This window comes from Berghia stephanieae, chromosome 12 (assembly GCF_034508935.2).
Source record: "Berghia stephanieae isolate SIO BIC M18660-M18661 chromosome 12, UCSD_Bste_1.3, whole genome shotgun sequence".
NCBI classification, from domain to species: domain Eukaryota; kingdom Metazoa; phylum Mollusca; class Gastropoda; order Nudibranchia; family Aeolidiidae; genus Berghia; species Berghia stephanieae.
The window spans coordinates 18,143,698-18,169,394 of record NC_088371.1 but is presented as its reverse complement, the minus strand read 5'-3'; the positions used below and the strand labels follow the sequence as shown (position 1 = coordinate 18,169,394).

Sequence of the window (25,697 nt, the reverse complement as noted above, 5' to 3'; positions counted from 1 at the left end):
TATTATCATATAATATCATAATAAAGGCACCGGAATACCGGTTTAACTATAACTTCTCCTTGTTTTATTTACTTATACATTCCGCCAGCAAGGTCATCCGACTTTACGGCTTCAGTTGTTTTCTTGATTTCAACAGTTGCAAGCACATCAAGGATGTTGGAGGTCAGTTTTGTATTGACGGTGCGTGTGGCCTCAAGTATTATTAGGTACGTAATATTGTTAAGAGTGACACGTAGAGTAGGTGTTGGTTTACTTGTTCATTTTTTTTTTTTTAATATCTCTAAAATCGAAAAACATAGGTTTAGTGAAAAGGTAAGAATCTTAAGATTTCGTCTCAAGAAGTGTCCATCTCTTTTGTATTCGACTTCAAAATTGCAGCGGCGAAGAGTGGGAGCTTCTTAGTGTGGACTAGATAGTTGTACCGTTTTATTTGTTTTGTTTTTTTTACAAGGGTTTTAAGGCCCTTGCATCAGTGCCAGTAAAAAGCAAGAAAATGGTTTAGTAAAAAGTTCTAGAATTACAATTAGAGCACACAAGAAAAGGTAAGACAAAGGGGAATTGGTTGTTTTTTGTTTGTTTTTAAGGGTTTTACGGCGCATGCAATACATTAAGGTCAAATCAGCGCCAGTAAAGATGATAAAAAATGGAATAATAAAAAGTTCTAGAATTACCCAAGAAAAGGCAAGACAAAGGGGAATTGGTTCAAATAGGAAAAATGCAGATTCCAAGAGCAAACGATCAAAGTACTTAGATTGAGATCACCTAAAGGTCTCATCCTGAACAAGCACAGATCCCTACTAAGAGGAATACACTCAAATGTGTACAAATCATATATAATATGTAAACAAAACATAATACAGTGTATAACAGAGAGATAATTTACAATTTTTTAAAAAAATATCTCCCAAAACTAACTATACATTTGACTGTTTCCCTCCCAGCTTAGATAATCCGGCCAGTGCCAGGAAAAAAACAAGTAATGTCATCCCAAGACAAAAACAGCAAGCATGTTGGAAAGAAGATAAAGGGGGATAGAAGATACAGTTAGTGCCTCCCTGTCCATTATGGGAGATCAAGAACTCCACCCAGTAGTTGTACTATGAATGAGTACCTTACCCCTGGCAGTGACAAATATTGTACGAGTTTTAGCAAATAAATAAATGCTAAAAATTAAAAGCTAATGTATAATGAATGAATCGTAACGAAGAGACGGTTTACGAGAAAATAAATTTCTCTCACAAATATATAAATTAGCAAAACTCCAGGCCGGGCCCAGGCCTGTTTGTTTGTTTTTAGTAAAGGAGGTCACTTCAGCGCCAGTAAAAAGGAAATCCGATGGTCAAAAAAATAAATCTAGATTTACAATTAAAAGCACTCCAGGAACCCCACCCAGAAGAAAAAAAGACACAGGGGCTGAATCAAATAGGAAGCATATTATTATTATTATAGATTCCAAGCACACATGATAATTATAGGTGTTCTTAGTTTGAGATCACCTTAAAGTCCCACCCAGACAAAAGCACAGGATCCCAAGAAGAATACATATATATATATAAACAAAACTAATGTTTTTGTTTTTAAGGGTTTTACGGCGCTTGCAACACATTAAGGTCATATCAGCGCCAGTAAAAATGAAGAAAAATGGGATAGTAAAAAGATCTAGAATTAAAATTAAAGCACACAAGAAAAGGTAAGACAAAGGGGAATTGGTTCAAATAAGAAACATGTGGATTCCAAGAGCACACTATCAAAGTACTTAGTTTGAGATCACCAAAAGTCTCATCCAGAGACAAGCACAGGTCCCCACTAAGATGAATATACTCAAATGTTTACAAAACATATAATATGTAACCAAAATATAATAGTCGTACCCGAGATGACTTACAAGGAAAAAAATATAATCTTCCAAAGCGAACTATACATTTGACTGTTTCCCTCTCAGATAGGGAGCAAAAGTGATCTCCCTCCCCATCAAAGGAGTTCAAGAGGACACGCCCAGCTTAAGGAAATTCCACCAATCACAAGATAAAGGGGGGATAGTAGAGACCCAACCAATAACCCTCATAAATTCACGGTCCAACTTTTAATATTTTTATAATGAAATAATGCAATCAAGTCACAAACAAAAAAAAATTCAATTTTAATATTTTTATTGGCTTTTGAAGATTTTTCAGATTTGTATTTTTTTTCTTTCAGATTGTTTCAAATTTCTTATTCAGTATCTCATTTCTATGGATGAATCAAACAGAATGGATCAACAACAACAAATACAACAATAACAAATAACTTTGTACAGAAAATAGAACACGAGCCCAATGGGCGAATGGAATTTACAATGATCAATGACTTCACATGATGATGATGATGACGATGGGGAAGGTGAAAATGATGATAAAACATAATCGTGGAAAAGGGAGTAATTAGACTCATACAATAGAAACAAATCAAATGTATATTTAAAATAACAAAAAAAAAAACATACAAAACGTCGGTTCCCATAACTCTATGGAATAATACATGAGATATGAATATTTACAGATAAAAAAACTCCATTCATCAATGTCACAGACATCACATTCAGCCGAATGTCCGCGCACCCAACGTTGTATTTGTCCACAAGTCTATAAATGGATTCTAGTATGAAATGTATTATTTAAAAAAAAAAAAAAAAGAAACCGTTTTAAAAACAACAAAATGTTTTGTTTGTTTGTTTGTTGCTTTAGGTCTCTTCCAACACAATTGAGGTTATATGAGAGACCGCTGAAACAAAAAAAACAAGCAATCTAACAAAAATAGTACAAATGTAAATCAAAATCATAACCTAAAGATATCATAAGCTAAATTATAAATAACCAAGAACAAACAGGCAGAAGATTTACAGAAAAAAAATATCCCCTGTCAAAAATACAATCACAAACCAAAGAAGCAGGATAGGCTAGTAAAGAGAAGAAGAAACGACATCACTATCGGATCGTACACCCATGCGAACATCATAGGTATATGATTCAAGGGTGATGCTCCCATCCAACCACCCGCACAACAAAATGTAAAAAATGGACAAATTGCATGACATAAACGAACAACAGCAATGCCCTGTAAACAGTGAACAATTACATCAAAAGTAACAATGCCCAAATCTGCCGTCTTAAGGAAAAAGACCGTATGTGGCCTCTTATTGCAAGTAAATATACGGTCTTTTTCCTTAAGACGGCAGAAATATGCTGAAAACATCAGATAAGAATTTATTCCAATGCCCTGATTTATTTTTTTTTTTATGTTTGTTTTTAAGGGTTTTAAGGAGCTTGCAACACATCAAGGTCATATCAGCGCCAGTAGAAAATATCATCTCTCAAAACAATAACTATGCATTTGTCTGTTTCCCTCTCAGCCAGGACTCCGACGAGGGCCAGGAAAAAAACAAGTAATCTCATTCCAAGACAAAGACAGAAAGCTTGTTGGATAAGATATAAGGGGATAGAAGACAGCATGTACCTCCCTGCCCGCTACGGGAGTAAAAAGGAAGAAAATGGAACAGTAAAAAGAATTACAATTAAAGGAACCAAGAAAAGGTAAGACAAAGGGGAATTGGTTGAAATAGGATACAGATGTAAATTCCAAAAGCACACTATCAAACTACTTAGTTTGAGATCAACCATATATGTTTATTCATCTAAAGGAAGAGAGATGAGAATTGCCCAGTCATTTTGAGACCAGAAATTGGATTATTTTTTTCTGTTTCATTTGAGAAAGAAAAGACGGACATTACAACAGGACACTTCCACCCAACTAAACACCACTGCCCACATACACATTTTTGACTTTAAAAATGTGTCCATTTCAAATAAAAGAATGCCGACTGCCTCCCCACAGATGGCTCACATTGACTGCCTCCCCACAGGTGGTTTACGATAAACAATACACTGACATCCGACTACCTTCCCACAGATGGTTTACAATAAACATTACACTCGCCATCCGACTGCCTTCCCACAGATGGTTTACGATAACTTCACCGCCCTCCGACTGCTCCCGCAGATGGTTTACGATAAACATTACACTCGCCATCCGACTGCCTCCCCACAGATGGTTTACGATAAAAATTACACTCGCCATCCGACTGCCTTCCCACAGATGGTTTACGATAAACATTACACTCGCCATCCGACTGCCTCCCCGCAGATGGTTTACGATAAACATTACACTCGCCATCCGACTACCTCCCCACAGATGGTTTACGATAAACATTACACTCGCCATCCGACTGCCTCCCCCCACAGATGGTTTGCGATATATAAAATCACATCCGACCGTCTCCCCACAGATGGTTTACAATTAAAACAATTAGCTCACGCACAACAATAAAATACACTCACATCCGACTCCGAGGGAATTGATGTAGAGTCCAAGAGCATACCATCAATGTACTTAGTTTGAGATCACATAAAAGTCTCATCAAGACACGAGCACAGGTCCCTACTAAGAGGAATACACTCAAATGACTACGTTATAAATTCAAAACAACAAATATAATAATAATACATAACAGAGAGGTGATTTACAAGGTAAAAAATATCATCTCTCAAAACAATAACTATACATTTGACGGTTTCCCTCTCAGCCAAGGTGTCCGGCCAGGACCAGGACAAAACCAAGTAATCTCATTCCAAGACAAAGACAGAAAGCAAGTTGGAAAACATATAAGGGGATAGAAGACACAGTTTTGTTTTGTTTTTAAGGGTTTTACGGCGCTTGCAACACATTAAGGTTATATCAGCGCCAGTAAAAAGGAAGAAAATGGGATAGTAAAAAGTTCTAGAATTACAATTAAAGCACCCAAGAGAAAGTAAGACAAAGGGGAACTGGGAACAAATAGGGATCAGATGTAGATTCCAAGAGCATACCACCAATGTACTTAATTTGAGATCACCTAAAAGTCTCATCCAGACACAAGCACAGGCCCCAACTAAGAGGAATACACTCAAATGTTTACCAATCATATAATATAATATGCAAACTAAACATAATACAGTGCATAACAGAGAGATGATTTACAAGGAAAAAAATATCATCTCCCAAAACAATAACTATGCATTTGACTGTTTCCCTCCCAGCCAGGACTCCGGAAAGGGCCAGGACAAAACCAAGTAACCTCATTCCAAGACAAAGACAGAAAGCATGTTGGAAAACAGATATAAGGAGATAGAAGACACAGTATGTACCTCCCTGCCCGCAATGGGAGGTCAGGATCCCCACCCAGAAGACACAGTAAGTACCTCCCTGCCCACTATGGGAGGTCAGGAACCCCAACCAGGATGATAGGAGAGATGAACGTGAAAGAGGTCCTACAATTGCCTACCGTAGAGATAAAATAATATCCAACCAACAAATCCAAAATGACAAAATGAAAGAACAGATCGAGCAAGGCACACAGTATGACAAAAGAATAGTGATGGGTGTCGTCGGACAATTTTTGCAAGGTGAACCTGCAAAATGACATGTCAACTAAATATCATCTGGCATATTCCCAACAGGAGGACCACCATTCGGATTCTTAAAGGATAGTTACCATAGTTACACACTTTTATAGATGCACAGTTCTGCACTCTCGGTTCCACTAGAACTGTGGTGACACAACAATACTAGAACACATTAAGGAAAGGCCAGACTTATCATACAGGTTCTGTAGAACCACAGTAACAAATTATTCATGTTCTTTAAGATAAAAAAATTAACACACATTCTAGGTTCCTAAAGAACCACAGTAACACATTATTCAGGTTCATAGAGAACCATAGTAACATTTCTTTTAGGTTCCTATAGAACCACAGTAACACATTATTCAGGTTCTTAGAGAACCATAGAAACATCTCTTTTGGGTTCATACAGAACCACAGTAATACATTATTTGGGTCATTAGAGAATCATAGTAACACATTATTAAAGTTCTTAGAGATCGATAGAAACACACCTTTTAGGTTCCTATCAGCCACAGTAACATATGTTTTGTTTTTAAGGGTTTTACGGCGCTTGCAACACATTTAGGTTATATCAGCGCCAGTAAAAAGGAAGAAAATGGGATAGTAAAAAGTTCTAGAATTACAATTAAAGCACCCAAGAAAAAGTAAGACAAAGGAGGACTGAGAACAAATAGGGATCAGTTGTAGATTCCAAAAGCATACCACCAATGTACTTAGTTTGAAATCACCTACAAGTCTCATCCAGACACAAGCACAAAACCCAACAAAGGGAACACACTCAAATGCTTACATTATACATTCAAAATAAAAATAATAATACATAACAGAGAGATGATTTACAAGGAAAAAAATATCATCTCCCAAAACAATAACTATGCATTTGACTGTTTCCTCCCAGCCAGGACTCCGGCCAGAGCCAGGACAAAACCAAGTACTTGTAATCTCATTCCAAGACAAAGACAGAAAGCATGTTGGAAAACAGATATAAGGGGATAGAAGACACAGTATGTACCTCCCTGCCCCCTATGGGAGGTCAGGATCCCCACCCAGCCACAGTAACATATCATTCATAGTCACACATAACAGTCTCTTTAAAAATAATACACTAAGAGTATGTGTATTGTGTTTTTAAGGGTTTTACGGCGCTTGCAACACATTAAGGCCATATCAGCGCCAATAAAAAGGAAGAAAATGGGAGAGTAAAAAGTTCTAGAATTACAATTAAAGCACAAAAGAAAAGGTGAGACAAAGGGGAATTGGTTCAAATGGGGAACAGATGTAGATTCCAAGAGCACACCGTCAAAGTACTTAGTTTGAGATCACCTAAAAGTCTCATCCAGACACAAGCACAGGCCCCAACTAAGAGGAATACACTCAAATCTTTACCAATCATATAATATAATATGTAAACTAAACACAATACAATGCATAACAGAGAGATGATTTACAAGGAAAAAATACCATCTCCCAAAACTATACATTTGACTGTTTCCCTCCCAGCCCAGGATCAGGACAAAACTAAGTAATCTCATTAATTGGAAAACGGGTATCGGGGGATAGAAGACACAGCATTTACCTCCCTGCCCACTATGGGAGGTCAGGATCCCCACCCGGTACACTAGAGAAGTGTTTAGGCTAAGACAATTGCACAAGTAATACTTCATTTAGGATCTTATAAACAAATAAAACCAGAGAACACATTCAGGTTATTATACCAAGGTAACACATTGTTCCTTTTTACAAACTGCCCTATTTGTCTTTTTGGTTTTAAAATATCCTCATTTCAGGGTGGGGGGGGGTATGTATCAACCCAGGGATGACTGGTTTCAACCGTTTATTCCAAAAAACTGTCGCTGTAAAATAAATAGGATGTGATGCAGCATAATAATAGTTTATAATAATCACAAATCTATTCCTCACAATAATGACAGTCTTACTCTAGAATTTAGATTTATAAATCAAAATTGGGAGAAAAGGATGAACTCGGAATGCATCCAATCGTCTTCAAAATCATCTGAACGAAAAAATTAAATCTGTTGTAACAGGCAGATCTGCATTTGCAACACTTCAAGGTTATATCAGAGCCAGGGAAAAAATAAAGGTATGTGTTTTGAAACAAGACGACCTCGGCTTATAGACACAATAACAACTCTTTTTTTTTTTTTAAAGTAAGAACAAATGGATCAAGTTATTGCAAAGATGTAAAATTTGTCAATAGTATAACTATCAGAGTGTTTAGTGTCAAACCAACGTTAAAGTCAGGCCGAAACCCAAGCCAAGAGAATTAAACCCAGAGGATCAATTTATCATGAAAATAAAGTAAGGGGGGGGGGGGGGGGGGGGGGGGGGGGGGAATCGCCCACACAAACATTTGTAATCATGGAAAAAACATGCTCTCAAACCATATTTATTAATCACCATTTCGAAATGCTTTAAAACAGATGCAGATATTTTTTTTCCATTTGGTCACAGATTCATTTCTGATTAAAGATAATAACTAAATTACATTTCCTCTAAAAACCAACCCATTTTGTTTGCTTCATTTACCATGTTTTCTTCTTTCAAGTATGTTGCCATCAAATTTTGAAAATTATTGGCAAAAGCCTAAATCTGTAAAACCTCTAAGGCATGTTTGCAACCCCAATTCTGGGGGAGTAGGATGATCAAAATTTAGCCCCTCAAAAATCAGTACACACCAATCAAAACTGATTGACATGTTTAACACAGGAACTCAAGGTAAATCAACAAGTCCCTAACAAACTTTTGTTATTAGCTATCACTATTCCAAAAATCAATTAACATACAGACATTCTCGAAGGCATGCACACACACAAATACAATACATAAGCACATCATAATTAAATGTCTTATGTCTCTTACACTCTCTATGCCTACACACCCCAAACCCCTTCACCCTTTCATTCACCAACAACTTTCACCTCTTTCTCCAGTACCCCAAGGTAACAAGGTAAAAAAAAAAAATTTTAATGAAACAAATGCATAAAATAGAAACAACAATTCCATTAAAACAAATGTTCAGACAATCATTTGTAAATGTGGAAGGAGGATGAAACTGACATGAACCATAAACGCAGAGAGAATGATAAAACAACCAAGACAAGTTAACAGTCTGATGAAATAGGCATCCCCAAAACCCAAATGTCCTCATCTCTTCTTACCCTTCCGGGGATTGTCAGAGGACATTGTCCAGTCTGGGTCTGCGATGTTTGGATTTGGCTGAGATGCCCTCCTCTGTCTGGAGGCAGTCGTGTTGCTCGTGGCTTTGATGGAATTATCCACGCTGCTGGACATCCAGTCCGGGTCACTGGGATCATCGCCCACAGACGACATGGACTCCAGACTGAAGTGGGGGGATGGAGCACGACTTCCCTGTCTGCTGGATACTGTACTGGTACAGCCATCTGCATCTGGGATATCCACACTGCTACTCCTACCATTGACACCACCGATGCTACCATCAACATATACTCTTCCTGAAGGTTCTCTGGTAACAGGTCGATCTACCTCTTTGTGAAGAGGTTCACAATTTGATGACGAAGACGAGGACTCACTTTGCATACGAGTGTATTCCTCTTCCTGAAGAGGGAATGCCCGTCTGGGCCAGGGGTCTATGTGGTGGACTGGGACTACTGAGTCACTGGGGCCAGCAGACATTGCACGTTCCCGTTTAGGCTCTGATGCCAACATACTCTGTCTTTTCTGGTCACACGACTCATTGACCACTGGAATACTAGAAGACAAAAAGAAGAAATTCATAAACCAAAAGTAAAAACTAGATGAAGAAAAGACGAAGAAAGAGGAGGAGGAGAAGAAAAAAGTAAAGAATTGGCAGGATCAACAAAATACTTGATTGAAATGAAATGCTTTCACTGAACTGTGCAACGGCTATGGAATAACAATGTAAACATCTCATCCTTTATTTCGAGATGGGGGATCATGGTAATTTGAAGTGATGATGATATTTGTTTAAATGTATTTGAGGGTTTTACGACGCTTGCAACACATTAAGGTCATATCCGCGCCAATAGAAAGGAAGAAAATAGGATAGTAAAAAGTTAAAGAATAAAACTTAATTCACCCAAGAAAAAGTAAGACAAAGGGGAAATGATTCAAATCGGAAACAGATGTAGATTCCAAGAGCACACTATCTGTGCACTTAGTTTGAGATCACCTAAAAGTATCATCAAGACACAAGCACAGGTCCGCACCATTATACTAATTATTATATATATATAACACACAAAAATACAGTGCATAACATCTCCCAAAACTCTAATCATACATATAACTGTTTCCCCTCGAGCCAGAGCCATGACAAAATCAATCTCATTCCAAGACAAAGACATAAAGCATATTGGAAAACACATATAGGAAGATAAAAGACACAGTAAGTGCCTCCCTGCCCACCCAGGATGATATTTTGGTGGTTGATTGTTTTTTTAGTGGTGGTCATGATGATGATGATAAAAGCATACATCCAAAACTCTATATCATACCTTGAATTCAAGACAGACGTGTCCCCATTCTCCCCCAAGTCAACAGCTTGCTGATCACCTTGAACACAGCCCTCTTCTTGGTCTGTTACCATGCTGTTGTTGTTGCTGTTGGTGGAGGTGATGGTGTTGCTGGCGACGGTAGAGTTGAGGAATGCATCTGATCGAGCTCTATTTCTTCTGACAGGAGGATACTGAAGGAAGTTTCTAAACCGTTTCCGTTCCTCCTGTTCTGGGACAGCATGACGTTTCAGGTAGGCCTCATCACTCAGATCCTCTGCCTGGGTAGGATGAAAAAAAAAAAAAAAGATTTCAAACTTCGTTGCTTTGAGGGGGTTGGGGGCATTATTCATAAGGTTTAGCAAGTACAGAAATCCAAAATTAATACTGTTCAGTTTTCAAATAGATATTCCCCGAAAATATACAAGAAAAAACATTTCAGGCACTATCAGGACTACTCTGAGTTGCTTGGCAAATTTATACAAATTTTAATTTTAACCAATTGTGTCACAAAACACCACATCTTATCTCAACATAATTAAATAAAATGCAAAATTTCAACCCTTAAGTCTTAAGTGAATTATCCTTTTAAAATGCCTAACTCTCTCGAGATCATATGAATTATAAACAAACAAATTAGTTTGATTTTCAATTATGGCGAACTAGAGAGAGTTAAGAATAATTGTATAATTAAATTAGTACAACAGAGATTAATCAGTATAACCGTCTATCACTTTTTCTCTAAAAGTTTGGGTAAAATCCAAATCTAGAGGAGAGCTGCATTTGGCTTTTAAAAAATCTGAATATACCAATGATGGAATCAGGAATAGAGACAAATAGAAATTTTCCAATTCAGAAGAATTGGCACCATCTGATTCCGATTCATTTTTTAAAAATGTTTCCCAGGCCAAACACACACACACACACACACACACACACACACACACGCACACACACACACACATCTCTTAACTCACTCAACCCTAACACCGACTATATCCGTAGTTTACCTGGGTTACTTTTACCCCATGCATATTTATTACATTTTTCTGAGACAAATTATAGGCGTAGTATCAAAGCTAAAGGTTTTAATTTTTACATGTCAATGGTAGTTGAATAAAAATATATATGCACATTCTCATTTTTATTACATTTTTTTTTCCAATTTTGAGAAGTAGCAAAAATCTCTAGGATTGAGTGGGTTATTCTAATTAATCAGCTCAGATGAGCCTGAGCATGAGCATCTACACCACCCACCTCCTCTTCCCCACAATCAGGTGTTGCCAGACATGTCCCATGATGTTCTTCCAGTGACACTGAAACTCCATTGGATTTCTCCAGCACCTTCCCAATACTTGCTGCCGTCAAAGGCTCCCTCCAGCTGTTCTCTTCCACAGATGGACTGGTGCCTGTCTGGGATGTCGACGAGTCTTCATCATCCTCCACCACGCGCCACCTGAAATACAAGTACAAACAGTCAGGAAAATAATTCCACAGCCAGTCATACTAATAATTTTCTAACGGTTGCACATCAACGATGTAAAAAATATTTATATTTATCGAAATTTATTGAAAACAAGAAACGTATTTACAATATGAATCATAATTCAGTCTCAATTCTAAATGGCCTTGGAAACAATTTTTCTCTTGTGACCTCACCTCAAAAAGCTCTACCCCATATAGCCATTCAGTATAGAAATTACAGAGGAACATCCCTTTAAATTACCAAAAATTGAGTTGAAGGTCTTTGCTTCATAACTTAGCTGTGATGGACACCAGAGTAGTTCTGATGCCTGTAATACTCCATTTTGAAACCACTATACTCATCAGTAAACAACTAAACAAAGGCTAATAACATGTAAACATTTTCAAACAATTACTTCAGAGTTATACCGTATACCCCAATTATTATAAAATCCAGCTTGATGTAGCCGAACCCTCTACTAGACTATATTGACTATATATATAGTCTAAGACGGAAAGCTTCCAATTCCACCAACTATAGTCTAAGACGGAAAGCTTCCAATCCCACCAACTAATTCCTACATCTTGACATAACCAAAAGATATTGAGTTCAACTCCAAGCCATGTTGTAAATTGTAAGGCTTTGAGCAAGTCACCACATCTCATCTCACACTGCGACACTCTACTGGCAACACATGCCGTGCTGTGAGGCCTTGAAGGTCACCTCACCTTAGCTTATTTTGTGGTGCATTACTGCAGCTTTATTCAAGTCTTCCTTTGGAACTGATCCTAAAGGCATTTTCCCCTTTGTGCATGAGTAGGGGGGTCTTTCTCATTTGTTTATCATTACTCCCATTAATAGAAAAAATAAATATATTTGCCATAAATACATTGTTGAAATTTATGGAGTAAATACATACTTAGGGGTGACAATCTCCTTGTACTGGATCTGTTCCACTCTAGTTGAAGCAGCAATGCTGTGAGGAATTTCAATATTGTTGATGTCAAAGGCATTGTCAACCCTACGACGCCTTTGGGAATCTCGGACACCCGAGCCAGATAAACGGTCCTCCCTGGTCGATGACGAACAACCCGCTTCTTGTTCTAGATACATCGCTTCCACATCATCTACATTCTGGTCTTGTTCTTTCTTTTTCCTCATGGCTGCATTTGAGGAAGAAGAAAAAACACACACAAATTAATCTATATTAGATCATTTATTCAATTTAATTTGAATGAGAGAACTGAAAAATAATGGAGCTGATGAGGGTGACACTAGTCTTAATTTTATATGTTTTCTGATAAAAATGTTCAAATGATCCAAAAACCTTTTTGAATTTTGACATATGGAAAGGCTGATTAATACAATACGGTTTTCATACATTATCTCCTTACACATAGATTTATTATAGCTTTAAGCACTTTACTGAAGCTATTATTATTTTATTTCTACCCATCAATACCATTTTGCTCAGCAGAGAAAAGTTGATAAAGCTCTCAATGAGGAAGTTCAGGCCAACATGAAAGTGATTAAAACATACTTTTTGTTCATTAGTGCATATTGAAATTATCACGAAGTTGACGAGGTTTATGATTTAATTCTAAATGTCAATGTCAAATGGACTATAATTATAATCAAATTAATGGCAATAATAGGCAGGTCATTAAAACAAACCACATTTCTTACAAGATGGATTAATTTTTTGTTTAAATCACCTTTGGATAATTTAACTGCCTTGGCCTGGACCTTCTTCTTGACTTTGTGTTTGAGTGGGGCAGTCTTGGATATGGAGCCTGCCTTCTTGGCCTTTGACTTCCCCTCATACTTGTTCTTAATCTCTGTGAAAGACACAAACACCATTGAGACAATCATGAAAGTATTCCTGTATCCTAAAGAATAGGATAGTTTAGTTTAAACCAGACCTGCCTAATTCTACGAAAAATTCGTAGAATTATGAAATTTTGGCTCCAATTATAGAACTTCATAAAATAATCATCTCTAGTTCATTAAAACTTATTGAAAATTAATGTTGGAACCAGACTTCATCATTTCAAGGAATTAGAAGTGTTTTTTAATCTTTGTGATGGTTAATTAAATTATTGATCCATAAGTTAACCACAGCGACTACTATTTTGATCTAAAAACTACAAATGTTTAAATTTTTAAGTAGTCTGACTGGTTTAAACCATGCATTGATTTCATCCTTCTATAATGTAGCAATTTTATAATTATAATTATACAGAATCATACAAAGATGAAAATTTTTTACAAAAACAAAAGAAACAAATGCCTTTTTTATCTATTTTTTTAACGTACAGTTTGCTACTCTGAATTACAGAGATGAGAATGACTGGTCTCAAAAAGGAGGTACTTTTTTTTTTTTAATTCTAGCCCAGGGAATAAAGAAGAATGTATAAATATTTTTAAAATGAATAAGTAGTCCTTCAGGGCCATAAGACCCATGGAAATGGCACGAAACGGACAATAGCAAATGCTTGCTACCCTTTGAATAGGGCGTTAGTCTATCACAAAGTACTTTCCAACAGATCTAAAATACCCAGCCACCCAATCACTGCTGGGTAGTCAGATAAAAATCTCGACTGCAACCAGGACCAATCTCGGCCCCTTTGATTGCCCTACCAACTGAGCTATTGGAACCCCCCCCCCCCCCCCCCCCCCCCCCTGCATAAAGAATAACAACAATAAAATTCTCTTTAATTATCCCCAGAGAGAAAAATTGTCTTTCGGGTCTATTCCAAGGAAAGACAGGTGACCTAGGCGCCAGCCACAGAGTACAGCTCTGAAAACATTAGTGTCAATTTCGACACAAAGACTATGATTCATTCTTGCCACTAAAATCTATCAAATGCATTTCAAATTACAATTTACAAAGTTTCCAACCCTAAATACACCGTTCAAAAATTGGAATTTCAGACACCACTCAAAAGGAATCTCAAAGGTGATTAAAGAATTTCCACATTTTAAAAATCTGTCTACCAGGATGGTGTTGTGTGGTAGTTACAGTTGTAAGAATGATGATTTGCGGTTTTAGCTGTATTGTTTGTAGGGATTATTATGATTTGGCTGTGGTGGTGGTAGAAGGGATGAGGATAATATTTAATTAGTTGATTGTTAATAGTATTGGTTATAAGAATGATGATGATGTGGTGGTTGTGGTAGTATTTGTAGTAAGGATAATGATGTGGTTGGTGGTCGAGGTAATGGCACTGGTGGCAGGGATGATGTGGTGATTTTAGTAGTACTATTGATAGGGAATATTATGATGTAGTTATTTTAGTGGTGATGATAATGATGTAGTGGTGGTTTACAAAGGGAGGAGAGGAACCACCATTTAGGCTTAGGCTCATTTCTGCCTTGGTACATTCTTAGCCCTGGTAGTCTATCTGATGTGCTTGGTCCCCTATCATATACTCTATATTTTTTATTTTCAAATCATTCCAATAGAAAGACTACTTACTTGTGGTAAAGTTGATAACCGATGGAGCAGAGCTTGACGTTTTGGAATTATTGTTGCCAGACAGACTCTTTTTAACAGATACAGATTGCGGTACAGCAAAAGACATCGCTTTCTGCCTTCTGAAATCTGCAGACTTGGACCGTTTGGACTGGGGTTTGTTTTGCCACAGACCAGATTTGAGGAAACCCTCACAGTAGATGGACAAGGGAATGTCTTGGGGAAAGGAAAGCACGGGGTGGTACGACGTATCCAGTAAGGCAACCCTCTCGTTGAAAGACATATTCTCAGCATCCATTGACAGTGTGTTGTTGTACCTGCCGCCGCACATGGCACATGGATTTGATGGGGGGTGGCATTTACAACGGACGTCTGATAAACGGGCCGCCTTCACATTGACCTTAAACAAACCAATAGTCCGCAATATTTTACGTTTCCTGTAACTGCGCAAAGGCCTGCATCGCGCAGCCTGAAAAGAAGCGTCTGATAGTGATGAGGTTGACTGTGATAACGATGATGATGATAATGACAATGATTCTGGGATCGATTGCTGTTGCTGCTGAGATAAATTGGGAATTGATGAGGATGAGACTGTTATGAGAGGGCTATTATCTGCTGTTGCCGAATCTGTAATCTCAGATCCCACACTGTTACTGGATGGGGAATCTGTGACCATATGATTTAGTCCTGGAGACAGCACTTTGTTTGCACCAGGGCTTCCCACAGTTGATGAGGATGGAGAAATACAGTTTAAGGATTGGGTTAACCGAGATGCCTGTTTGTCTACATTAGACAACAGTCTGGTGATATTATAAGGAGAAACCTCAGTAGAAGAACAACCTCCTGAGTGGGTAATAGAATTTTTTCCATCTGTTGTTGCCATCTCAGAAGTGGAAGAAGTCACCTGATTGGGTTTAAACCCTTGAAGTTTCCGAAGAATGTCAATTGCTGTGGGTGGGTCCCCCAAGACAACACCACCCTTACTGTTACGGAGTTGCCGGTGTACCTGACTCTGTTGACGTATCTTGTATTCGAGATCGGACACTTGAGCCTGGAGCCACGTCCAGCGTGACACAATGGCAGCCCGTTCTACTGCCCATTTCCACTCTGCTCGTTTTAATCTGAGGAAATCATAAATAGACAATTAAGCATACCATTCAAAGGCACAGATGCATTAATACACATAAATGCATGAACACTAATATAACAATATCATTCTTATATCTCCCAAGTCTGTTTTTTTTTTTTTCAGATTACAAGAAGCATGTGAGAGTTAATTTATCACTCGACAGCGTAACTTGAGGGATCAATAAGTTGGATCTATTCTGGGGTTTTTTTTTAATAATTCAATTACTCTCTTCAGTATCTTAACAGTCAAATTCAATTAAAGAAATTAGATCATCCCTCAAACAAAAATTAGATAACACAAACACACACACAAGTGATATAACTTGGCAGAAATTATTACTCATTGAAACTAAATTAATTCTGCTCTAAAAGAAAAAGAGAGATCTACAATTCCAATCAATATAAAATTATTAAGAAGTGGAAATAGACCAATTTCTGTATATTTTTTTTTTGTTTTTTTTTTTTAATTTGTTTTACAGTGCTTGCAACACATTGAGGTCATATCAGTGCCAGTAAAAAGGAAGAAAATTAGACAGTTAAAATATTCTAGAAGACAAAGGGGTATGGTACCAAGTGCACACTATCAGTGCACTTAGTTTGCCATTACCGTCAACTGGGGCTACTTAGGCCACCCGGGGTAATTTAGGCCACTTACTGAAAACAAGATTGCTAATTTTAAAAGAAAAAATACATGTAGCTTTTATCTTTTAAATAATTAGAACCCAATAGATCTAATAAGCACTCATGATGTTTTTTAAAGTAACCTTTTTTTATTCTACAAAGTGACCTAAGTAACCTTGGATGGCCTAAGTAACCCATGTTGACGGTACCTAAATGTCGTACCCAGACAATAGCACAAGATTCCTCTAAGAGGAATAAACTCTGTTTAAAAACAAAAATTAAAAAAAAAAAAAATAAAAAAAAAAACTACATAACGGAGAGATGATTTACAAGGGGGGAAAATATCATCTCCCAAAACCATACATTCGACTGTTTCCCTCTCAGTCCCAGCCAAGGACTCCGGCCAGGACAAAACAAAGTAATCCCATTCCAAGACAAAGACAGGGAGCAATTGGAAAACAGATACAGGGGAATAGAATACACAAGTACCCCCCCCCCCCCTTCCCCTCCCCTCCCCACTTCGGGAGGACGAAATTCTGGAGGAGCACATCACAAGTCGAGAGTGGGCCCTTCCGTGGCGGATGATACAGCCTAGGTCAATAGGTTATTGCATCACTGACCATGTTTCTAAAAATAGATCATCTTTAAGTAGCACACAATGATAAGCTGAGAATATAAGTTGCTTTCTTTTTAATAACTGTTTTAGAGAGGGAAATCAAGTCGTAACATAAATTGGCGTCACTATAGCCACTTCTATGTGTCGGTTGTGATACAAGAAAACGCTTCTTTTTTTTCTTTTTTTTTTTCATATTAAGTCATTGATCAATAAATATAATTTTGAAAATTCACTTTTTACAAGTGCTTTCTCTAATAATTATTATTAATCTAAATCACTGACATTTTAAAGTAAAAAATTTTCACTTTTTTTTTTAAAGGCCACATACACACACGCAAGCAACCGTGACAAAAAAAATAAATAAATAAATAAAGACAGAGGGCAAGAAGAAAACAGAAAATTAAATCGTTATGTAGCCATCCCTTTACATAACTCACAAAAATAACCGACTCAATTGACCTTTCTTATATCACGAAATAATGATGTGACGTGTCGAGGACAGGGGCCGGCGGACAAGAGATGAGAATCAAAGTAAAATGTATAAGTATAACTGCAACTAAAAAAGCACAATAGTCTCATTATATCAGATCATTGGGGGGGGGGGAGGAATGATTCCCTCTCCCTATCCATTAAAAAACGCACATGTGAGGATCGAACATGCGTTTACGTTACATTAAAAAATAAGAAAGGAAAAAGAACTGGGAGATCCCCGAAGAACGAATCGATTTCGAAAGGAACGACCTATATTTAGTAACACATTTTACACAGCGGCATGATGAAACACACTGCCGTGACCTTGCCTCAATGGTTCACTGCATCCAACAACACACGCGAGCGCGCTGCACAAACAATAAACACTACGTAGCGTGCGAAACAAACGAAATATGTGGAGTGTCACTGGTTAAAGAGCAAAATTTTATTGATAATGACGCCACAAAGGGGAAACAAAAGTAATAAAAATCTGTTAAATCCTGATTAGATAATAATATTAATAACAATAATGCTGAGTTCTGGAAGACTCCCTCTCCCGCTTATTCGTGAAAATGGATAAAATTAGTACAGTTACAAAGTAATAAAAATCGAAACAAAACAGAAATCAATCTCTAAAACTGCTTGGTGCATTTGCAACATCACTTTTACAGTGGCCTTACTAACCTCGGACTAAATACAACACCAGTGGCCTTACTAACCTCGGACTAAATACAACACTAACTCCAGCCTGGTGCAAGCTAAATCGCATCTGAGTGGAGGTAGTGATTCCACAAAGCAGACCATGGATTGTAAATAGAATGATCAAACGGAGAACAGGTGTAGTGTAAATTCCAAAAGCAGTCCATCCATCTAATGTTTATTTTTAAAGTCACTTTCACAAAATTTCCCCTAATACCTTTCTCTTAATAAGGAACAACCTTACGGTCAGTATCAAGCTTCTGCGCAGTATGAAACTTTGAAAGATGCACCATATTAATATAGACTTCAGCAAAGTACCACATTTGCTTGAATTTTATTTTTCAATTTTCGACATGCACAGTAATTGCAATACAGAAGTCATGGTCTAATATGCCTCCTTGTGGGATAATAGACACGCCAGGAACAGAGGAGGGGGTTAACATTAAAGAATTAAAGTTTTGCCTTTCAATCACTGAATCGATATCCTGCAGATCAGGCTTTTGTTTTGCTTGTTTATGAAGGAATCATTTGCTCTTGTTCTGTATTATTTATTTCTTCTTTTTTTAATCTTTAGTCAGTTAAGTTTTCTGTCCAACCAACTACGATGACATACACACAAAACAGTGTTAATGCATAATCAAAGAGCAACACCTATATTTTAATATAATGACTTTGATAAAATACAATAAATACTCACAACCCACATTAAAAATGAAAAAATAAAAAGGTAGGAAAAAAATGTCATTCAAGGGCATCCATGAGTAGAATATACACAATTAGGTGCATTAACCAAAAGGTTCATATCTTTTTATAACTTCCAAACACATATAGATGTCCCATCTGTTTTGGGATTTTTTTTCCTTTATTATCATAAAATTACAAATAAACCTAGGACTTTTTTTTGTTTGTTTGTTGCTTTAGGTCTCTTCCAACACAATTGAGGTTATATGAGAGACCGCTGAAACAAAAAAAACAAGCAATATAACAAAAATAGTACAAATGTAAATCAAAATCATAACCTAAAGATATCATAAGCTAAATTATAAATAACCAAGAACAAACAGGCAGAAGATTTACAGAAAAAAAATATCCCCTGTCAAAAATACAATCACAAACCAAAGAAGCAGGATAGGCTAGTAAAGAGAAGAAGAAACGACATCACTATCGGATCGTACACCCATGTGAACATCATAGGTATATGATTCAAGGGTGATGCTCCCATCCAACCACCCGCAAACCTAGGACTTCTTTAGCCACATTGATAGCTTCTGTTCTAGCAGTTATGACGAAAGCAAAGGTCTCCACATTTAGTTACAACAGAATAATTGGCTGAAATTCCACATACAGGCACCACTTCAACGACTAAAAGTAAATATACAGACTTGCTCACCTGGAGTTAAAGTGATATATATCCAAAGGAAAAAAATATTGATATTAAACCAGAGAAACCGCTTTTATTGATTTAGATTTGCAATTGAGAAACAACTGTGCAGCTGTCTTTGAAAGGATTGTTGTAGCTTTAGATATCCCAGATAATATCTGTAATTATTCTCTCACATTTGTTTAATATAATTTTAAACATTTACTTATAAATATAAGTCCTTTAAAGCATCTCTTGCGGATATTATCTATATTAATGGTTATTCTTCTATACTTCCTTTTACGAAAAGTCTTAACTGTAAAAAATAATACACATTAAAATAGTGAGTATATATACGACTCCCGATTATGTCAAGTTCAAATCCACTGAATACCCATAATTCATATTTATGCAGGCATTTAATATTATTATTGCCTAATAAACATCTATACATTATATATAACCTATGACATGTGTCTTCCCCAAGAGCAGTGCCTGTATTTATGGAAGTTCTACACTTAATATTTGAGACAAGTGACAATGCTGCAAGGATAGCACAAGTTCAAGGCTAGCCTGTAAAATTAAGAAAGAGAGAGAGAGACTAGAAGAATTGTTTGTTTTGTTTTCAAGGGATATACGGCGCTTTTAGGAGAAATGATGGGTTAGTCGAAAAAAAAATCTAAATTTACAATTAAAAGCACAAGAAAAAAATAAGACCAGGGGAATGGATCAAATAGGGAACAGATGTACATTTCAAGATCAGTGTTTTTTGTTTGAGAGTCTTCATCTAAAAGTCTTATCCAGACACAAGCATAGGATCCCACTAAGAAGAGGAATACTCTCAAACTCAAATATTTACAAATCATTTGTGTGAAAGAAAAAAAAAATAAATAAACAACATAGTAGCTACATAAAAAATAGATGCTTAACAATAGTTAACGAGTAAAAGGGAATATCATCTCCTAAACCATAAATTTACATTGTTTCCCTCCCAGGTAAGGACTCGAGCCAGGGCCAGGGCAAAACCAAGTAACCTCATTCCAAGACAAAGACGGAAAGCAAGTTGGAAAACAAGAGACCTATAGGCTAGGGGGAGTGAAAACACAAGTAAAATCCCTGCCTATTATAAGAGTACAAAAGACCCCATCTATTACGACAAATTTAAAAAACAATGTCATACGAGACCATCTCTCATACTTACATTGAAGGGAGTGCAGTATCCTTTGGAGAATATATTGAGTCTTCATCACAGCTCTCGCCTCCAGAACTGCTAGCAGTAGCATCAGAATCCAAATCGTTTTCTATACCTTCAACCCGTAACGAAAGTCTTTCTGATGTACTCAAAGACTGTCTTTGCAAATTAGGTGACATTACTGAAGCACTTGTATTCAACAATCGATATCGAGCATTGTCAGTGACTGGTAAAGATTTACTGGATTGATTGTCTCGAACCAACTTGACTAACTGAGAAGTTGACATATTTTTCACATCTTCATTACTTAAAAAATGTTCCTTCAACACTTCAGGGCACGGAGCTTCACGTTTAATAGATTTGGCCACCATTTGCAGATTTCTATGCTGAAAATTGACATACTGAGCGAGTTGTTCTTTAGTATGATTCTCCACAACCCTGCCTTTCACTCTTTTCAAACGACGCAACAACATTTCCACCTTTCGCTCCAAATAAGCCTGCTTTTTCACACACTCCTTCCTGACATCCTCACATGGTTTCTCCATATCTAATTTCTTGGTCAATAATGATGACTGAAATTGTTTTTCCAGTTTGGTTGACAGATTAATCTTATCCTTTTCACACATACCCATTGTCTTACCAGTTACCTGTTTATCAGTTTCTACCAATGGCAAAGAAAATTTCAGATGTCCTTTCTTTTGTTCTGAATTTTTATCTTTGGATGCTTCTACAACAGTGTTCTTGAAACTAACACGAGCATCACCGCTTTCTAATACACATGGATTTTTCACCAACTGTTGCTCATCATCTTTATCTCTATTATCATTTCCATTGTCGCCATTAACCATACCTGCTTGGCTAACAACTTTTGATGCAAGTATTCTCAAGGTATCTGATGAATTAAAATGATTTTTACAATCTTCCACTGACCGGTCCGAATTATTAGAAACGAAGTATGGTTGGTTCATTCTTTTGAAACCCTCTAAAAATCCGTTGGTTCTTGCGTCCTCACCTCCGCTTCCAGCATCAACAAAAGAATTTATTTGTTTTCCGACTATAGAGAGAGAGGTGAGATGACCAATATTGACTGCAGTTGAGTTGTTTATATTTTTCTCGGTTGTCGGCACAATACCCGAGGTCAAGTTCAGCCCCCCTCCCTTCCCCTTCGACTGTGACCTCAGCGTGTCACAGTAGGTTCCGTTAGTGGGGTCAACTCTGTCACCAGACGGTTCTAAATCACATGAAGGAAACGATTCTATAACTCCTTTTATTATTTGCGGTGATAGGTGATCAGCCGTGTGACTGGAGGCGCTGCGGTCTCCTTGAAGAGTCCGAGAATCGCAGTGTTTGCTGCCAGAGTTCTGAAGTTTCAGCCGAGCAGAAGCCGCTTCAGTAAGAGCGGGTGCCATTGCGGCAAAACATAGCCTCAGCGTTGACGGACCCGACATAAAAACAAAGGAAACTATTCTAGAACTCCATCAACGTCCGAAATTCACATCTGAATAACTCAAAATATTTTTTTATAATTGCCCAATTTGCATAAACGGCACTGTCCATCAGTTGGATGTCAGGTCCAGCTAACGGGACGCTTTTACCGTAGGCCCTCCATTTGTCAGGCGATCGAAAACACGAAAAGTAGGACGAGCTCAGCATAAGCACGTGACACAATTTATGTGAGAAAATATCCTTACAATTTCCACCTTTCAAAGAAAACAAGTGCCGTTTTTGTTCACCAATACACTTTAAATAACAGGCTATAATTGAACTATGTTAGGTTTTGGCTACAAATCATCAGATGTATATTCCAGAACAAAAAAAAATATGTAAATGTTATTTGGTTGAAACAACAACACAATTGACCACGTGATCTCGGGCCACGTCCTTGGAAAACCACATTAGTGGTGCGATTTCATGAATTAAAGTCTCCGTCAACGAGTGATATATAAATCAAATCCAAACTGAAGTTTTATGATCCTGTAAGAAAACAACTAATAAATGCAATCCGCTATGAAGTTCAGGCGCATCGTTAATAAATTTAGTGTAATCCGCATAAAGTCATCTGTTGTATGAAACACGCTGCCATCATGGCGGCAAAGTTGATTCACACAGTTTTTTTTTAACACACAGTGCGAACAGGGTTGCCAGATCATTTTTCAACAAAATACCAGGGGAAGACTCAAAAAATGCCAAAACACTCCAAAAAATGCCAAAGTCTGTTGACTCCCACCCCCACTAAGAAAACTACTCACTTTTGATAGACAATTTACTATCATATCCTGGTGGCTTGCGTGTTTTCTTTTCTTTTCTTTTTTTTTTTCGTTTTTTTTAAATTATACTAAATTTCCTGTTGGGGTAATTTTTTACCTACTGACTACTAAGTGGAGTGCTAAACCACTACACCACGGTTGGACTTTAAGAATGAAAAAGAAATACATTAACATGAAAGGTAAATACGTAAACAGTTAAATAATTATTGACAATTAAGAAAACTTACTGTTTCGTGTTTCTTATGAAACTTAATTAAGAAAAGGTGTCAGTTGAAGTATAATATACAAGAAAAGAAAATGCCAAATGAAAATGCCAAATGCCAAATGATTTTTCTAATGCCAAACGGTTTTCAAAAATGCCAGATTTTTGGAATCTGGCATTTAAAATGCCAAACTGGCAACCCTGAGTGCGAATCACAAACACAACCCTGGATTGGTCGATTGCGGAAGTCAGTCAATGTGACTATCCCTCTCGGAGGTAATAGTTGATTGGCTGATGTGTGGGGTGAGAGGTCAAATGCATATGTTTACTGTAAAAACTACCAGTGAACTTATAAATTTTACTACGCTGAAATAAACAAAAATATTGTTTGAATCTTTATTTCTTTTTTACATCTTTTAAACAATGCATTCTACAAACTAACAGTAATTTACATTATACAAAGCCAATGATGAATCATCATCTGGAATCGAGCGCTTCTCTGTAACAGTAGTTTTCACGGGAGTGTATATCTCATTCCTCCAACAAGTCGATCAAATGCTTGAGATGTTTTAGGGAACAAAGGAAAACGCGCAGTTGATTGCGCTTGATTTTCTATTGCTCACTTAAAATCGTAATAATAATAATCCCTAATTCAGCAATGCCAGTAACTTTAATCCAAATAAAAACTAATGCTAAGAAATATTAAGAAATATTTCCCTCGCCGACAGCGGTCTTCATCTTTTTTATATCTCTATCCATATGTTTTATGAAGATATGATAATTGCCCCGGCAGCTAGTTTATTTTTCTAATGGTAAAATCTAGGTGCAAGCAAATGTTTGCAAGTCTAATAACCGAGCACAATTATGGGCCGGTTTAACATTGCTGTAATAAACAATATGTTGCGTTGGTTTTATAGTATTTCCATTACAACAATGATCTTCTAAAGATTTGGGTCGTCAGACTTGCAAATACGTTCACGTCAGGTGAAATCCATACTGAAGTAAATAATTTATTATATACTTTACTAATGCATATAAAACGTAGAGGAGTCGCTCTCACTCGTGAACAAAATACGAACAAACAATAAAAAAGCATCTCAAGAATTCAGGATTTCTCGACTGGGACTCGAACCTCAGACCTCTGACTAAGCCATACTCAATAATATTTGTAGCTACGCCGATGGTAATGTTGGCTTATTCGCTCTCACAAAATATGAACAAACCAAAAAAAAAAAATTTTTTTTTTTTAAATCTCAAGAACTCAGGATTCCTCGACTGGGATTCAAACCTCAGACCTCTGGCTAAGTCACGCTCAATAATATTTGTAGCTACGCCGCTGGTGATGTTGGCTTATTCGAAAACTTTGAAAACTTCGTATTATGTAGGTCGTTTTGAGCTAATTTTGCAATGTGACCAATGACCAGAGCACATGGAAAAAATAATATAGATCGTTCATTGTCACGTCATACATTTTAAGCTTAACGTCTCCTCAATATTCGATTCTCTCACTCACTTAATTTAACAGATTATTAGTATCTAACAATTATTTTTAAAGATGTCAAACTTCTTTTTAAGAGAAACAGAAGTAAACAGTTTCTGCATTGGTGGGGTTCTCTCTCTCTCTCTCTCTCTCTCTCTCTCTCTCTCTCTCTCTCTCTCTCTCTCTCTCTCTCTCTCTCTCTCTCTATCTATCTATCTATCTATCTATCTATCTATCTCTCTCTATCTATCTTAGTAGGGGGAATTAGGCTAAAACCGTGCAAATTCGGGTTGAAAGCATGAAAGTTTGCATACAGGTTGCTAAGACCCATAGAAAAAACATCTGATATAGAACCACTCTGGCAATCAATCATAACGTATCGGTTTAAGGCCTTAGATTTTACCTATTACAGCTATATTAAACAAGGGAAATAACTGCGTAAAAATATATATTTTCTTCATATTCATTGTATTGGGGAAAATTAGGCTAAAACCGTGCACATTGGGGTTGAAATCCTGAAAATTGGCATATAGGTAGCTATGACCCGTATAAATAACACCTGATATAGAACCACTCTGGCAATTTATCAGAACAGTGCGTTTTTAGCACTTTATTTTTTCCTATATAGCATTACTTATTCGAGGAAATAACCACGACAATACAATGTGCGTTCTAAAACTTTAAATACACCGGTAACCATTTACGGTAGCTAACTGATGGTTATTTCCTG

At 37.0% G+C, this 25,697-nt stretch overlaps 1 protein-coding gene across 4 annotated transcripts; it reads right to left on the bottom strand.

The window, feature by feature from the left end:
* Window positions 1-2,133: 2,133 nt before the first annotated feature.
* Window positions 2,134-23,146, bottom strand: LOC144958137 (uncharacterized). Of its 4 annotated transcripts, none has more exons than XM_078889874.1 (8): window positions 21,028-23,146; window positions 14,935-16,052; window positions 13,172-13,294; window positions 12,376-12,619; window positions 11,249-11,447; window positions 9,995-10,272; window positions 4,045-9,228; window positions 2,134-4,007 (listed from the first exon to the last, which is right to left on the bottom strand). In XM_078889874.1, the coding sequence occupies exons 1-7, from the start codon at window positions 22,464-22,466 to the stop codon at window positions 8,643-8,645; spliced, it is 3,987 nt and encodes a 1,328-aa protein (XP_078746000.1). In that variant the 5' UTR covers window positions 22,467-23,146; the 3' UTR covers window positions 2,134-4,007; window positions 4,045-8,642. The 4 variants fall into 4 exon arrangements, with proteins under 4 accessions (XP_078746000.1, XP_078745997.1, XP_078745998.1 ...); XM_078889871.1 differs by having other exon boundaries at window positions 2,134-3,983; window positions 4,122-9,228; window positions 21,028-23,138; XM_078889872.1 differs by having other exon boundaries at window positions 2,134-3,935; window positions 4,122-9,228; window positions 21,028-23,138.
* Between the last annotated feature and the right edge of the window lie 2,551 nt (window positions 23,147-25,697).

Bases quoted from the DNA above. Each gene is read 5' to 3' on its own strand.
- LOC144958137 (XM_078889874.1), bottom strand. From the start codon at position 22,466: ATGTCGGGTCCGTCAACGCTGAGGCTATGTTTTGCCGCAATGGCACCC. The intron at 13,295-14,934 runs GTAAGTAGTCTT...TGTCTTTCACAG, and splicing joins GGTTATCAACTTTACCACAA to AGATTAAGAACAAGTATGAG. The intron at 9,229-9,994 runs GTATGATATAGA...TTTGTCTTCTAG, and splicing joins ACGTCTGTCTTGAATTCAAG to TATTCCAGTGGTCAATGAGT.